The sequence below is a fragment of the Chiloscyllium punctatum genome, chromosome 32, assembly GCF_047496795.1.
Source record: "Chiloscyllium punctatum isolate Juve2018m chromosome 32, sChiPun1.3, whole genome shotgun sequence".
NCBI lineage: Eukaryota > Metazoa > Chordata > Chondrichthyes > Orectolobiformes > Hemiscylliidae > Chiloscyllium > Chiloscyllium punctatum.
In genome coordinates, this window is record NC_092770.1 from 33603342 (window position 1) to 33619860 (window position 16519).

At 45.8% G+C, this 16519-nt stretch overlaps 1 protein-coding gene across 15 annotated transcripts in view; it reads right to left on the reverse strand.

Moving 5' to 3' along the window:
• The window catches only part of nav3 (neuron navigator 3), a 927909-nt gene that overhangs the window by 104629 nt on the left and 806761 nt on the right, over positions 1-16519 (reverse strand). For all 15 annotated transcript variants that reach the window (XM_072552054.1, XM_072552051.1, XM_072552053.1 and 12 more), the window contains one exon: positions 3251-3730. In XM_072552054.1, the coding sequence (XP_072408155.1) occupies positions 3251-3730 (480 nt within the window). The remainder of the gene's footprint in view (positions 1-3250; positions 3731-16519) is intronic.

Consider the following 16519-nt stretch of genomic DNA (forward strand, 5'->3'; position numbering starts at 1 on the left):
TGGCACCACGTTAGCCAACCTCCAGTCTTCTGGCACCTCACCTGTGACTATCGATGATACAATTATCTCAGTAAGAGGCCCAGCGATCACTTCTCTAGCTTCCCACAGAGTTCGCGGGTACACCTGATCAGGTCCTGGGGATTTATCCATCTTTAACCGTTTCAAGGCATCCAGCACTTGCTCCTCTGTAATCTGGAAATTTTCCAAGATGTCACCATCTATTTCCCTACAGTCTATATCTTCCATATCCTTTTCCACAGTAAATACTGATGCAAAATACTCATTTAGTATCTCCCCCTTTTTCTGTGGCTCCACACAAAGGCCGCCTTGCTGATCTTTGAGGGACCCTATTCTCTCCCTAGTTACCCTTTTGTCCTTAATATATTTGTAAAAACCCTTTGGATTCTCCTTAACTCTATTTGCCAAAGCTATCTCATGTCCTCTTTCTGCCTGCCTGATGCCCCTCTTAAGTATACTCCTACTGCCTTTATACTCTTCTAAGGATTCACTCGATCTATCCTGTCTATACCTGACATATGCTTCCTTTTTTTTCTTAACCAAACCCTCAATTTCTTTAGTCATCCAGCATTCCCTATACCTACCAGCCTTCCCTTTCACCCTGATAGAAATATACCTTCTCTGGATTCTTGTTATCTCATTTCTGAAGGCTTCCCATTTTTCAGCCGTCCTTTTACCTGTGAACATCTGCCCCCAATCAGCTTGTGAAAGTTCTTGCCTAATACCATCAAAATTGGCCTTTCTCCAATTTAGAACTTCAACTTTTAGATCTGGTCTATCCTTTTCCATTACTATTTTAAAACGAATAGAATTATGGTCACTGGCCCCAAAGTGCTCCCCCACTGACACCTCAGTCACCTGCCCTGCCTTATTTCCCAAGAGTAGGTCAAGTTTTGCACCTTCTCTTGTAGGTCCATTCACATACTGAATCAGAAAATTGTCTTGTACACACTTAACAAATTCCTCTCCATCTAAACCTTTAACATTATGGCAGTCCCAGTCTATGTTCGGAAAGTTAAAATTCCCTACCATAACCACCCTATTATTCTTAAAGATAGCTGAGATCTCTTTACAAGTTTGTTTTATTTAGTACAGCCCTTCCAGACGTTATTTATTACATAATGAGAACTTGTATGGTGTGAACTTCGATAAACAGATCTTAATGCTATTGGTTGACTGAATCTAGTTATAAATGCAAACTGTCACTGCATTATGTCCAGAATTCAGTGAAGATAAATATGGCAAAGAGAAGTCCAAATATGTGCGGATTAGCGTGGATTGGCCATGTTAAATTACCCATAGTGCCCATGTATGTGCAGGTTAGGGTGGATTGGCCATGCTAAATTACCCATAGTGCCCAGGGATATGCAGGTTAGGGTGGATTGGCCATGCTAAATTACCCATAGTGTCCAGCGATGTACAAGTTAGGGTGGTTTGGCCATGCTAAATTACTCATAGTGCCCAGGTATGTGCAGGTTAGGGTGGATTGGCACGATAAATTACCCATAGTGCCCAGATATGTGCAGGTTAGGGTGGATTGGCCATGTTAAATTACCCATAGTGCCCAGGTATGTGCAGGTTCGGGTGGATTGGCGTGATAAATTACCCATAGTGCCCAGATATGTGCAGGTTAGGGTGGATTGGCCATGCTAAATTACCCATAGTGCCCAGGTATGTGCAGGTTCGGGTGGATTGGCGTGATAAATTACCCATAGTGCCCACATATGTGCAGGTTAGGGTGGATTGGCCATGCTAAATTACCCATAGTGCCCAGGTATGTGCAGGTTAGGGTGGATTGGCCGTGCTAAATTACCCATAGTGCCCACATATGTGCAGGTTAGGGTGGTTTGGCCATGCTAAATTACCCATAGTGCCCATGTATGTGCAGGTTAGGGTGGATTGGCCGTGCTAAATTACCCATAGTGCCCACGTATGTGCAGGTTAGGGTGGTTTGGCCATGCTAAATTACCCATAGTGCCCATGTATGTGCAGGTTAGGGTGGATTGGCCATGCTAAATTACCCATAGCGTTCAGGGATTTGTAGGTTAGGTACATTAGCCATGGGAAATGAAGGTTACAGGGTAGGAGGGTGGGACTGAGTGAGATGCAGTTTGGTGGTGTGCTGTGTATTTGTTGGGCTGAACAACCTGTTTGCGTATTGTAGGGATTCTATTCTATTCTATTTTAAAATTTGGTAAATATCTAAAACAAGGGAATGTAGGTGAACATTTATATCCTGCCATGGGAGGTGATAGAATTTGCCTTCAATCGATATCTGAAATTGGGAGCCCACTGGTGACCATGAATCCATTGTCAGAAAATCCCATCTGGGTCACTAATGCCCTTCAGGGAAGGAAACTGCCATCCTTACCTGGTCTACAGGTGACAGCAATGTGGTCAATGGGCAACCAATGCTGACCTAGCCAGCAATGTCCACATCCTGTGATGTGGAGGCTTCTGTTTGCTCTCTCGAGTGGCTCTAACTGATCCCAAGTGGTGCTGCTGTTGGTGAAGAGCAGGGAGTTAGACGAGGGGACTGAGTTGGATGACCAGCCATGATCATATTGAATGGTGGAGCAGGCTCGAAGGGCCGAATGGTTCCCATTTTCAATGTTTATGTGTTTCATTATGAGTAGCACTATACCCAATGGGGTGTGCTGGCTGAGTAAAGTGGAAACTAAAAACTTTTTCCTTTCTACAAAAGGAAAATATTCACTCAATTCCACAAAAGAGAAACATACCTGGACATGAATACAGGCTGATTGTGCAGTGAGTGAATTGAGACCGAAGAACCTGTTTATGATTCTCCATCTCTGTATCTTGTCCAATGATTCTGAGCACATTGATCTCCTCCTGCAATTCAGCCGAACTGCGGTGTGGGGGCTGAACCCCAGCAGATGCCTAACTCTGGCTGGGGCCTAACTTTGATTGCAGCCTAACTCCAGTTGTGGCCTAACTCTAGCTGGGGCCTAACTTTAGTTGCAGCCTAACTCCAGTTGCAGCCTAACTCTAGCTGGGGCCTAACTTTGATTGCAGCCTAACTCCAGTTGTGGCCTAACTCTAGATGGGGCCTAATTTTGGTTGCAGCCTATCTCAAGCTGGGGCTGAACTCCAGCTGGGGCCTAACTCCAGCTGAGAATGAACTCCAGCTGGGGCCTAAGATAATGTTTTATGAATGTTTCTTTCTCTGGATCTGAGTGTTTCAGCTACAGCAGAGTCCCTAGTTACTCACCTCTCTGACAGCGTTGACTTGACACTCCCAGTCCTCAGCAGCAGGTTGGGTACATCCCCCTTGGGCACGGTGGTCAGTCCAGATAACGAGCCATGGTGACTGAGTGGGAGGTCAATTGACTCGGAGCTGGTGTGCAGGCTGGTCAGGGAAGGGTAGCTCAGAGTGTCCTTACTGCCCCCTGGGGAACTGCTGAGGCTAGCTGTTAGCTGGTGCCCGCTGGAGGTTAATGAGTGAAGAGAGGCTGGGCTAGAAGCCAGGCTGCTTCCTTCGGTGGGTAGCTCAGGAGGTTTACAGTTCAAGGAGCTGCTTCCTCCTCCACTGCCCTGGCCACTCACAATGTTTCCTGGCCCCATGGAAGGTGACTCCAGACTGCCCTGCCGGGTCAGAGAGGCATGGGGGTTAGAGATGACAGAGGAGCACTTCACCGGTTCGGAACTAGGCACACTGCTCGCTTTCCCACTCGCCTTCGTTCCAAACAACCTACAGGAAAAGTCAGAAAATAACAAGTCACTCCGGGACTATGTGACAGTAAACAATGTCTCAGGACGAATTGGTCTTTCCAACAAAATATCTGACAGTGGTCTAAAAATATCACACAAAACACGCAGAACAAAAATCAAAGCAGCCTGCTCCAAAGCCCTCACTGAGGGAAGTGTTGGATGGTGGGCACTGGATAGTGGGTGGTGGGCGGTGGGTGGTGGATGGTGGAAGCTGGATGGTGGGTGGTGGATGATAGATGGTGGGCAGTGGACGGTGTGTGGTGGATGGTGGGCGATGGATGGTGGGCGGTGAGTGGTGGACGGTGGATGGTGGGTGGTGGGTGGTTGATGGTGGGTGGTGGGCGGTGGGCGGTGAGTGGTGGATAGTGGGCGGTGGATGGTGTGCGGTGGATGGTGGGCAATGGATGGTGGGCAGTGTGTGTTGGCAGTGGATGGTGGATGGTGAGTGGTGAATGGTGGATGCTGGGTGGTGGGTGGTGGATGGTGGATGGTGAGCAGTGGACGGTGGATGGTGGGCGGTGGATGGTGGGTGGTGAGCGGTGGGCGGTGGATGGTGGATGGTGGGTGTGGATGGTGGATGATGGGTGGTGGATGGTAGATGGTGTGCGGTGAATGGTGGGCGGTGAGTGGTGGGTGGTGGGTGTTGGCAGTGGATGGTGGATAGTGAATGGTGAATGGTGGATGATGGGTGATGGGTGGTGGGTGGTGGGTGGTGGGTGGTGGGTGGTGGATGGTGGGCGGTGGATGGTGTGCGGTGGATGGTGGATGGTGGGTGTGGATGGTGGATGGTGGGTGTGGATGGTGGATGGTGGGTGTGGATGGTGGATGGTGGGCGGTGGACGGTGGATGGTGGGCGGTGGATGGTGAGTGGTGGGTTGTGGGCGGTCGGTGGAGGATGGTGGATGGTGCGTGGTGGGCGGTGGGTGGTGGGTGTTGCATGGTGGGTGGTGGATGGTGCGTGGTGGGCGATGGGTGGTGGGTGTTGCATGGTGGGTGGTGGATGGTGAGTGGTGGGCGATGGGCAGTGGGTGGTGGGCTGTGGTTGGAGGATGGTGGGTGGTGGGTGGTGGATGGTGGATGGTGGGTGGCAGGTGGTGGATGGTGAGTGGTGGGTTGTGGGCGGTCGGTGGAGGATGGTGGATGGTGCGTGGTGGGCGGTGGGTGGTGGGTGTTGCATGGTGGGTGGTGGATGGTGAGTGGTGGGCGGTGGGCAGTGGGTGGTGGGCTGTGGTTGGAGGATGGTGGGTGGTGGGTGGTGGATGGTGGATGGTGGATGGTGGGTGGTGGGCGGTGGGTGGTGGGTGGTGGAAGTGTCTTGGTTCATTTGCTCACTTGATGTTTCATATAGATTCTATGGTCATTACATTGAAGGTGAGGAGGGGACTTTCCAACTAACATCAAAAAAACTGTCAATTATCTGGTTATTACCATCATCATGTTTGTGTGAGCTTTCTGTGCACAAACTGGCTAATGCATTTCCTAAATTACAAATGACATGTCTCACCTCCTGACTCCCCAAAGCCTGTCCACCATATCCAAGGCACAAGTCAGAGGGTGATGGAATACTCCCCACTTGCCTGGATGGGGGCAGCTCCAACAACACTCAAGAAGTTTGACACCATCCAGGATAAAACAGCCGCTTGATTGGCACCACATCCACAAACATCCACTTCCTCCACCACTGATACTCAGTAGCAACACTGTGTACTGCAGTGGGTGTGGGCGGTGGATGGTGGGTGGTGTACTGCAGAAATTCATCAAAAAGCCTTCTAAATCCATAAGTACTTAAATCTAGAAAGAGATACGTGGGAACACTACTTCCCTTCAATTCACTCACTATCCTGACTTGGAAATATATTGCCATTCCTTCCCTGTCACTGGGTCAAAGTCCTGGAGTTCTCTCCCTCAGGGCTTTGTGGGTCAACCTACAGCACATGGACTGCAGCGGTTCAAGAAAGCAGCTCACCCCCACCTTCCCAAGAGGGCAACTAGGGACAGCAGTAAATGTTGGCTCAGCCAGTGATGTCCCTATCCCATGATGGGGTCAGTTAGCTCAGGTGGGTGGATGGCTGGATTATGATGTAGAGTAATATCGATACTGTGTGCTCAATTCCTGCACCGGCTGAGGTTATCGTGAAGGACTCTCCTTTTCAACCATCCCCCTCACCTGAGGAGCAGTGACTCTAAGATTTGACCACCACCAGTCATCTCTCTCTAATGTGAAAGCAGCCATCTGGGACTTTACCTCCTACTTATCCCAGGAAATAATTAAAAAAGAAAAGAATCAACAGAAATGGAACATGGTGGTTTAGAAATGAAAGATGATTTTCACTGTCTTCACTTACAATGAATGGAAATGAAACAAGTGTGCTTTCCTAGATTGGGCAGCAGTGTTGATTATCTGTTTCCCACTAACACTGATATCCCATTGGATATCTCTGAAGATTTGTTAATTCTGGATTAAAATGCTGCTCGTACTTGGATTATTCATAATTAGAAACCAATCAATGTATTTCATATCAACAACAATCTTCAAAACAAGTGGTTAATATACAAACTGTGAGTAAGAACATTATATTTGTAATGTCTTTATATTGATAAAATAACACATAGCAGGCCAGTCTCCAAAATCAAAGACATTGGAATAGAACAACCAGCATGATTTCATCAAAGGGAAATCATATCTAAAGAATTTATTGCAGTTATTTGAAGGGGTACCGCGGATGAAAGGGAGTCTGTAGATGTACACAACTTGATAAGGTGCCACATCAAAGGGTTGTTACAGGAAGCAACTCTATGATGCTGGGATAACATGTTGATGTGGAGAGAAGATTGGTTGGCCAACTAGAAAACAGAGAGTCGGAATTAATAGGCTTTTGTCGGATTGGCAGGATGGAAGAAGTGGGGTCCCCCTAGGAGTCAGTGTTGAGGCTTCAACATTTTACAAATCACATCCATGACACCCAGATGACAGAAGTGAAGGCATGGTCACCAAGATAGACAGCATGTTGTGAAGAAGAGGAAGTTACAGGTGGATATAGATGGGCTGAGTGAATGGTCAGATCTCTGGCTGATGCAGAATGATTGGGTTTCACAATGCAGGAAGTTGGTCTCAAGGGTCATACTGGGGTCACTGCTTTTCTTGATCCCGTATTGGTAACCCAGTTTGGGTGCATGGAATTAGGAGATGCTACAAAACTTGCAAACGTCCTGAAGCATGAGGAGAGTAGTGATAGGCGTCAGAAGGATAGGCTGCTGGAGTTGGCAAACACGTGGCAAGTGAAATTTAATGCAGAGAAATGTGGAATGGTTAATTCTGGAAATAGGAATGAGGAGAGATAATAGAAGAGGAATGTGGTTCTAAATGGAACGTCGCAGCAGAGGACACTGGGTATTTATCTTCTCAAAATCACTGAAGACTGGAAACTGGTTGTGAGCTTAGATAAAACCAAACCGGATCCTGCGTTTTTTTAAATAAAGACCAAGTGGAAGTCTCATTAGCCACTGGTTCTGCCCAGAATGGAGTGTGTGTCCAACTCAGAGCTTTGCAGTTCAGAAAAGACGTCAGTCTTTCAGAACGGACCAGTAAAGATTGGTGAGAATGACCTGGAGGAAGATGAGGAGCCATTGGTTCTGTCACCTTTAACAAGGGGTGAGAGGAGATTTGATAGAGGTTTTCAAAATCACAAGGGGTCCGCTCAGAGTCTATAGCGAGAAATTGCTAGAATAGTCGAGAACTGGATGGTATAAATTCACACTTATTGCCAAAAGAAGCAGAAATGACACAAGGACGAACATTTTACACAGCAAGTGACTAGGTTCGAGAATTGAGAGTGTAGAGGACATTTAAAAAAGAATTGGATTACTGGGTGAATTATTATTTGAAGAAAATGCACTTGCAGAGACACAGAGAAAAGGAAGGGGAGCGGGGCTCATTGAAACACAGGCAAGGTGATCTGCATGGGCTTTGTCATAACCAGATCATAATTCTACAATAAAGGCCATGCATGAGTTCAAGCATTTGAAAGCAATTGACAAAATGTTAGTGATTTTGGGGTGGCACGGTGACTCAGTGGTTAGTACTGTTGCCTCATAGTGCCAGGTACTCAGGTTCAATTCAGCCTCGGGTGACTGTGTGTGTAGAGTTTGCACATTCTCCTTTGTCTGCATGGGTTTTCTCCTACAATCCAAAGATGTGCAGTTAGATGGATCGGTCATGGGAAATTGCCATAGTCGACAAGCTATGGTAAATGTGGGGTCATGGGGATAGGGTCTGGATGGGATGCTCTTCAGGAGGTTGAATGGCCTCTCTCTATATTGTAGGAATTCTGTGGGACTGTACCAATTATCCTTAAACTGAATCCCATAATCATGGATCAGTGCTCTCATATTTTTGCAATGATTGCTGACTGTCGGATGGCAATGTCACACAATATCAGCGATTAGACTCCCTTTAGTTGGAGATAATTGTTCCCTCGCAGTTGTGGGACATGATTGCCAATTGCTAATTATCAGCTAAAATATAAAGTTTGTCCAGGTCTTGCTGCTTGCAGTTTGTGGTTTAGTGTCAGAAAAGAAGTTTTTTGTAAAAGACCAATTAGTTCACTCGAAGAGTTCAGTGAAGGGAAACCTGTCCTTCCTGACATGGTCCAGTTCATGCTTTTTAATTGACTCTTAAAACCCTCAGTCCAACTGTAATTACACAATAACCAGCTATTCGGCTGTGTTGTTTATATCTTAAAGAGAAGCAAGGGAAAAGGGAATTTCTGAAGGTCCTCGACATTTCAGCATGCATGTGGCCGGATGAATTCGGAATAGGCCATTCAACCCCTTGAGCCTGCCCCACCATTTGTGATCTAACTACGTCACGTTCCCACTTAACCACCCACCCCCCATAACCTTCCATCCTTTTGAAGAACCTATCTACCACCACCTCAAAAAATATTCAACAATTACAGTTCCACCATGTTTTGAGGAAGAGAACTCTAAGGACTAATGATCTTCTGGAAGGAAGAAATTCTCCCGATCTGTGTCTGAGAAAGATAACCCTTTTATTTTTAAACATTGACCCTTATTCCAGATTCTCCCACAAGAGGAAACACCTCTCTCCCTTGTCAAACCCCTCAGAGTCAATCCAACCACCTCTTACACTCTGAGGCACCAGTGAATGCAGGTCCTGCCTGTCCAATTCTGTCTCAGAAGTCAACCCTGTTCCAGGTATTAGTCTGATAACATTCATTTGCATTCCTTCCTTAAATAAGGTGATAAATATTGTGTAGACTACTCCAGATGTGGTCTCACCAGTGCCCTGTATAACTGAAATATAAGCTAACTATTCTTGCATTCAATTCCCTTCACAGTCAGCCACCACATCCTGATGATATGCTGTACCTGCGGACTAACCTTCTGTGGTTCACGCACTGGGACACCCAGATCCCTCTGTATCTCAGAGCTCTGTAGCCTCTCACCATTTAGATAAGATGCTGCTTTTTTATTCCTTCTGCCAATTTCACACTTTTCCAATATAATACTCAGGGGTAGTTTCCTTACTCAGAGAGCAGTAGGAGCATGGACTGGCCTGCCTGCAACAGTAGTAGACTTGCCATCGTTAAGGGCAATTAAATGGGCATTGGACGTACATATGGATAAGAATGCAACAATGTAGGTTAGGTGGGCATCAGACTATTTTCACAGGTCGGCGCAAAGGATACAAATGCAACAGGAAGGATAGAAAGAGAGGCAAGAGAGGCAAGAGAGGAGGGGAGTGGTGTGTTTGATAAGGGATAGCATTACAGCTGTGCTGAGGGAGGATATTCCCGGAAATACATCAAGGGACGTTATTTGGGTGGAAATGAGAAATAAGAAAGGGATGATCACCTTATTGGGATTGGATTATAAACCCCCTAATAGTCAGATGGAAATTGAGAAACAAATTTGTAAGGAGATCTAATCAGTAAGAATAATAGAGTAGTTATGTTAGGGAATTTTAACTTTCCAAACATCGACTGGAACTGCCATAGTGTTAAAGGTTTAGGTGGAGAGGAATTTGTTAAGTGTGTACGAGACAATTTTCTGATTCTGTATGTGGATGTACCGACTAGAGAAGGTGCAAAACTTGACCTACTCTTGGGAAATAAGGCAGGACAGGTGACTGAGGTGTCAGTGGAGGGGCACTTTGGGGCCAGCGACCATAATTCTATTTGTTTTAAAATAGCGATGGAAAAGGATAGATCAGATCTAAAAGTTGAAGTTCTAAGTTGGAGAAAGGCTAATTTTGACGGTATTAGGCAAGAACTTTCGAAAGCTGATTGGAGGCAGATGTTCGCAGGTAAAGGGATGGCTGGAAAATGGGAAGCCTTCAGAAATGAGATAATGAGAATCCAGAGAAAGTATATTCCTGTCAGGGTGAAAGGGAAGGCTGGTAGGTATAGGGAATGCTGGATGATTAAAGAAATTGAGGGTTTGGTTAAGAAAAAGAAGGAAGCATATGTCAGGTATAGACAGGATAGATCAAGTGAATCCTTAGAAGAGTATAAAGGCAGTAGGAGTATACTTAAGAGGGAAATCAGGAGGGCAAAAAGGGGACATGAGATAGCTTTGGCAAATGGGGTTAAGGAGAATCCAAATGAATATTTTGCTTCAGCATTTACTGTGGAAAAGGATATGGAAGATATAGACTGTAGGGAAATAGATGGTGACACCTTGAAAAATTTCCAGATTACAGAGGAGGAAGTGCTGGATGTCTTGAAACGGTTAACAGTTGATAAATCCCCAGGACCTGATCAGGTGTACCCGAGAACTCTGTGGGAAGCTAGAGAAGTGATTGCTGGCCCTCTTGCTGAGATATTTGTATCATCGATAGTCACGGGTGAGGTGCCGGAAGACTGGAGGTTGGCAAACGTGGTGCCACTGTTTAAGAAAGGTGGTAAGGACAAGCCAGGGAACTATAGACCGGTGAGCCAGACCTCGGTGGTGGGCAAGTTGTTGGAGGGAATCCTGAGGGACAGGATGTACGTGTATTTGGAAAGGCAAGGACTGATTCGGGATAGTCAACATGGCTTTGTGCGTGGGAAATCATGTCTCACAAACTTGATTGAGATTTTTGAAGAAGTAACAAAGAAGATTGAGGAGGGCAGAGTGGTATGTGATCTACATGGACTTCAGTAAGGCATTCAACAAGGTTCCCCATGGGAGACTGATTAGCAAGGTTAGATCTCATGGAATACAGGGAGAACTAGCCATTTGGATACAGAACTGGCTCAAAGGTAGGAGACAGAGGGTGGTGGTGGAGGGTTGTTTTTCAGACTGGAGGCCTGTGACCAGTGGAGTGACACAAGGATCGGTGCTGAGCCCACTACTTTTTGTCATTTACATAAATGATTTGGATGCGAGCAAAAGAGGTACAGTTAGTAAGTTTGCAGATGACATCAAAATTGGAGGTGTAGTGGACAGCGAAGAGGGTTACCTCAGATTACACCAGGATCTGGACCAGATGGGCCAATGGGCTGAGAAGTGGCAGATGGAGTTTAATTCAGATAAGTGTGCGGTGTTGCATTTTGGGAAAGCAAATCTTAGCAGGATTTATACACTTAATGGTAAGGTCCTAGGGAGTGTTGCTGAACAAAGAGACCTTGGAATGCAGGTTCATAAGATCTCAAAGTGGAATCGCAGGTCGATAGGATAGTGAAGAAGGTGTTTGGTATGCTTTCCTTTATTGGTCAGAGTATTGAGTACAGGAGTTGGGAGGTCATGTTGCAGCTGTACAGGACATTGGTTAGGCCACTGTTGGAATATTGTGTGCAATTCTGGTCTCCTTCCTATTGGAAAGATGTTGTGAAACTTGAAAGGGTTCAGAAAAGATTTACAAGGAGGATTTGAGCTATAGGCAGAGGCTGAATAGGCTGGGGCTGTTTTCCCTGGAGCATTGGAGGCTGAGGGGTGACCTTATAGTGGTTTATAAAATCATGAGGGGCATTGATAGGATAAATAGATGAGATCTTTTCCCTGGGGTTGGGTAGTCCATAACTAGAGGGCATAGGTTTAGGGTGAGAGGGGAAAGATATAAAAGAGACCTGTTGGGTAACGTTTTCACACAGAGGGTGGTACGTGTATGGAATGAGCTGTCAGGGGAAGTGGTGGAGGCTGGTACAATTACAGCATTTAAAAGACATCTGGGTGGGTATATGAATAGGAAGGGTTTGGAGGGATATGGGCCAGGTGCTGGCAGGTGGGACCAGATTGGGTTGGGATATCTGGTCAGCATGGACGGGTTGGACTGAAGGGTCTGTTTCCACGCTGTACATCTCTATGACTCTCATCAACCCAGCCAGGTGTTAAATTTGGAGGTAGGTGAGCACTTTGGTGATAGTGACCATAATTATGTTTACTTTAGTGATGGAAAGGAATAGGGTGTAACGCAGGGCAAGAGTTATAGCTAGGAGAAAAGCAATTATGATGTCATTAGTCAAGCTTTAGGATGCATAGGATGGGGAAGGGAACTGCAGGGGATGGGCACAATAGAAATATAGTCTCCCTGCTATAGGGAGAACGTTATGAAACTTGAAAAGGTTCAGAAAAGCTTTACAAGGATGTTGCCAGGGTTGGTGGATCTGAGCTACAGGGGGAGGCTGAACAGGCTGGGGCTGTTTTCCCTGGAGCGTCAGAGGCTGAGGGGTGACCTTATAGAGGTTTACAAAATCATGAGGGGCATGGATAGGGTAAATAGACAACGTCTTTCCCCTGGGGTCAGGGAGTCCAGAACTAGACGGCATAGGTTTAGGGTGAGAGGGGAAAGATATAAAAGAAACCTAAGGGGCAACTTTTTCATGCAGAGGGTGGTACGGGTATGGAATGAGCTGCTGGAGTGGTGGAGGCTGGTACAATTACAACATTTGCCGGGTGCTGGCAGGTGGGACTAGATTGGGTTGGGATATCTGGTCAGCAGGGACGGGTTGGACCGAAGGGTCTGTTTCCATGCTGTACATTTCTATGACTCTATGACTCTATAACATCAAGGGCCGAAAGGCCTGTACTGTGCTGTAATGTTCCATGTTCTAATACTCTGTTTGCCACAACTTCATTCACTCAATATCACCGATCAATATCTTTTCATCAGCTCCTTGTGTCCCCTCCATTTTAATTGCCTATCTATGATTTTCTTGTCAGCAGATTTATCATTCCATTTATCCCTTCTTCAAAGTCATTGACATAAAAAGTTGAGACCCTAGCACTGACCCCTTTGTTATATCACTGACTGCATTTGCCAATCAGAAAGTGATACCTTTATGCCTACTCTCAATAGACATCAATAAGTAACAAACTGTCTGTATTGTCCTCAACACATAATTCAGTTGGAAAGATGTGAAAATGTCTGCCTTCATTTTAACAGCTAATGGAAATCTGAAAGAAGAACAGAAATTGCTGGAGAAACTCAGCAGATCTGGCAACATCAGTGGAGAGAGAAACAGAGTTAACATTTCAGGTCGAGTGACATTTCTTCAACAATGTTCCGAAGCAGAGTCATACTGGACTCAAAATGTTAAATCTGTTTCTCTCTCCATAGGTGCTGTCATACCTGCTGAGTTTCTCCAGCAATTTGTGTTTTTCTTTCAGATTTCTACCATCTGCAGTTATTCATTTTATTTCAATGGGATTCTGTCCTGAGTTAGAAAGAAGGTCACTCTTATAGAGTTGGCACCAGTGTACAGTGACCCCCATGTTCCCATTCAGAGTGAATGTGAGTCCGAGGTAGGAGTGTAACAACGCACTCTCTGAGTCAGAGAGTCATACAGCACAGAAACAGACCCTTCAGTCCAAACAGTCCATGCTGAACATAATCCCAAACTAACCTAGTCCCACCTGCCTGCCCCTGCCCCTCTCCAAACCTTTCTTATTCATGGAAGGAGGATGGGAACCAAAACTGTAATACAGGTGCAGAAGAGAATGAGAGGAGGGAGTTCCAAAATCAAGTATCTGATACTGGCAAGCGAGAACCTGGATTGAAGTGTGTGTGTACTTCAACGCAAGGAGCATCCGAAATAAAGTGGGTGAACTGGCAGCGTGGGTTGGTACCTGGGACTTCGATGTTATGGCCATTACGGAGACATGGATAGAGCAGGGACAGGAATGGTTGTTGCAGGTTCCAGGATTCAGATGTTTCAGCAAGAATAGAGAAGATGGTAAAGGAGGGGGAGGTGTGGCATTGTTGATCAGGGACAATATTACAGTTGTAGAAAGGATGTTTGGGGACTTGTTAACTGAGGTAGTATGGGCTGAGGTTAGAAACAGGAAAGGAGAAGTCACCATGCTGGGAGTTTTCTATAGGCCTCCGAATAGTCTCAGAGATGTAGAGGAAAGGATAGCAAGGATGATTTTCGATAGGAGTGAGAGAGGCAGGGTAGTTGTCATGGGGGACTTCAACTATCCAAATATTGACTGGGAACACTACAGTACGAGTACTGTATGGGTCAGTTTTAGTCCAGTGCGTGCAGGAGGGCTTCCTGACACAGTATGTAGACAGGCCTACAAGGGGCGAAGCCACTTTAGATTTAGTAACGGGTAACGAGCCTGACCAGGTGTTAGATTTGGAAGTAGGTGAGCACTTTGGAGACAGCGATCACAATTATGTCAGGTTTACTTTAGTGATGGAAAGGGATAGGTGTACTCCACCGAGCAAGAGTTACAGCTGGGGGAAGGGAAATTACGATGCAATTAGAAAAGATTTAGGAAGCGTAGAATGGGAAAGGAAACTGCAGGGGATGAGCACATTAAAAATGTGGAGCTTATTCAAGGAAAAGCTCCTGTGTGTCCTAGATACGTATGTACCTGTCAGGCAGGGAGGAAGCTATAGAACATGTGAGCCGTGGTTTACTAAGGAAGTGGAATCCCTGGTCAAGAAGAAGAAGAAGGCTTATGTTAGGACAAAATGTGAAAACTCAGTTAGGGCGCTTGAGGGTTACAAGGAAGTTAGGAAAGACCTAAGACAGTGTTCACTGTCGAAAATGAAAATGTTGGCGAGGAAGATACAGAGATACTTGCATCTAGACTAGAAGAGATTGAGGTTCACAAGGAAGAGGTATTAAAAACACTGCAGAGTGTGAAAATAGACAAGTCCCCTGTGCCGGATGGGATCTATCGTAGGATTCTCTGGGAAGCAAGGGAAGAGATTGCCGAGCCTTTGGCATTGATATTCAAATCATCATTGTCTACAGGAATAGTGCCTGAGGACTGGAGGATAGCAAATGTGGTTCCCTTGTTCAAAAAAGGGTAGTAGAGATAACCCTGGTAATTACAGACCAGTGAGTCTCAATTCAGTTGTTGTTAAAGTGTTGGAAAAGGTTATAAGAGATGGGATTTATAACCATCTAGAAAAGAATAATCTGATCAGGGATAGTCAGCACGGTTTTGTGAAGGGTAGGTCGTGCCTAACGAATCTTATTGAGTTTTTTGACAAAGTGACCAAACAGGTAGATGAGAACAAACCAGTTGATGTGGTGTATATGGATTTCAGCAAGGCGTTCAATAAGGTTCCCCACAGTAGGCTATTATACAAAATGCGGAGGAATGGGATTGTGGGATATATAGCAGTTTGGATCAGTAATTGGCTTGCTGAAAGAAAACAGAGGGTTGTAGTTGATGGAACATGTTCATCTTGGTGTCCAGTTACTAGCGGCGTACCGCAAGGGTCGGTGTTGGGTCCACTGCTGTTCGTCATTTTTATAAATGACCTGGATGAGGGCTTGTAATGGTGGGTTAGTAAATTTGCGGATGACACTAAGGTCGATGGAGTTGTGGATAGTGACGAAGGATGTAGTAGGTTGCAGAGAGACATAGATAGGATGCAGAGCTGGGCTGAGAGGTGGCAAATGGAGTTTAATGTGGACAAGTGTGAGGTGATACACTTTGGCTGGAGTAATCGGAATGCAAAGTACTGGGCTAATGGTAGGATTCTTGGGAGTGTAGATGAGCAGAGAGACCTCTGTGTCCATGTACACAGGTCCCTGAAAGTTGCCACCCAGATTGACAGAATTGTTAAGAAGGTATACAGTGTTTTGGCCTTTATTATTAGAGGGATTGAGTTCTGGAACCAGGAGGTCATGATGCAGCTGTACAAAGCTCTGGTACGGCCACACTTGGAGTATTGTGTACAGTTCTGGTCACTGCATTATAAGAAGGATATGGGAGTTTTGGAAAGGGTGCAGAGGAGACTTACTAGGATGTTGCCTGGTATGGTAGGAATGTCTTACGAGGAAAGGCTGAGGGCCTTGAGGCTGTTCTCGTTAGAGAGAAGGTTGAGAGGTGAATTAATAGGGACATACAAGATAATCAGAGGGTCAGATAGGGTGGACAGGGAGAGCCTTTTTCCAAGTACAGTAGCGCCTTGACTTACGAACTTAATCCGTTCTGGGACCCGGTTCATGAACTGAAAAGTTTGCGAACTGAATCAATGTTTCCCATTGTTCGGATAGGGTAAGAATATTTGGATGGCTGTTCACAGCGCACGCGCCAAAGACAAACTGAATGAGATCACGTGGGGCCCGAGAGCTTTTGCGTTCAACAAGCGCGTAGCAAAGCAGAACAATGAAACCACGTGGTTGCACACGGGCTTTTTGCGTTCGTACCTTTGTTCGTACCTTGAATTTCGTACGTACGTTGAAGCAAAATTTTACATACAGTCCTGTTCGTAAAGCGATTTGTACGTGAATGGTGTCGTTCGTATGTCGAGGCGCTACTGTATGGGGCCAGCAAACACGAGAGGACATAACTTTAA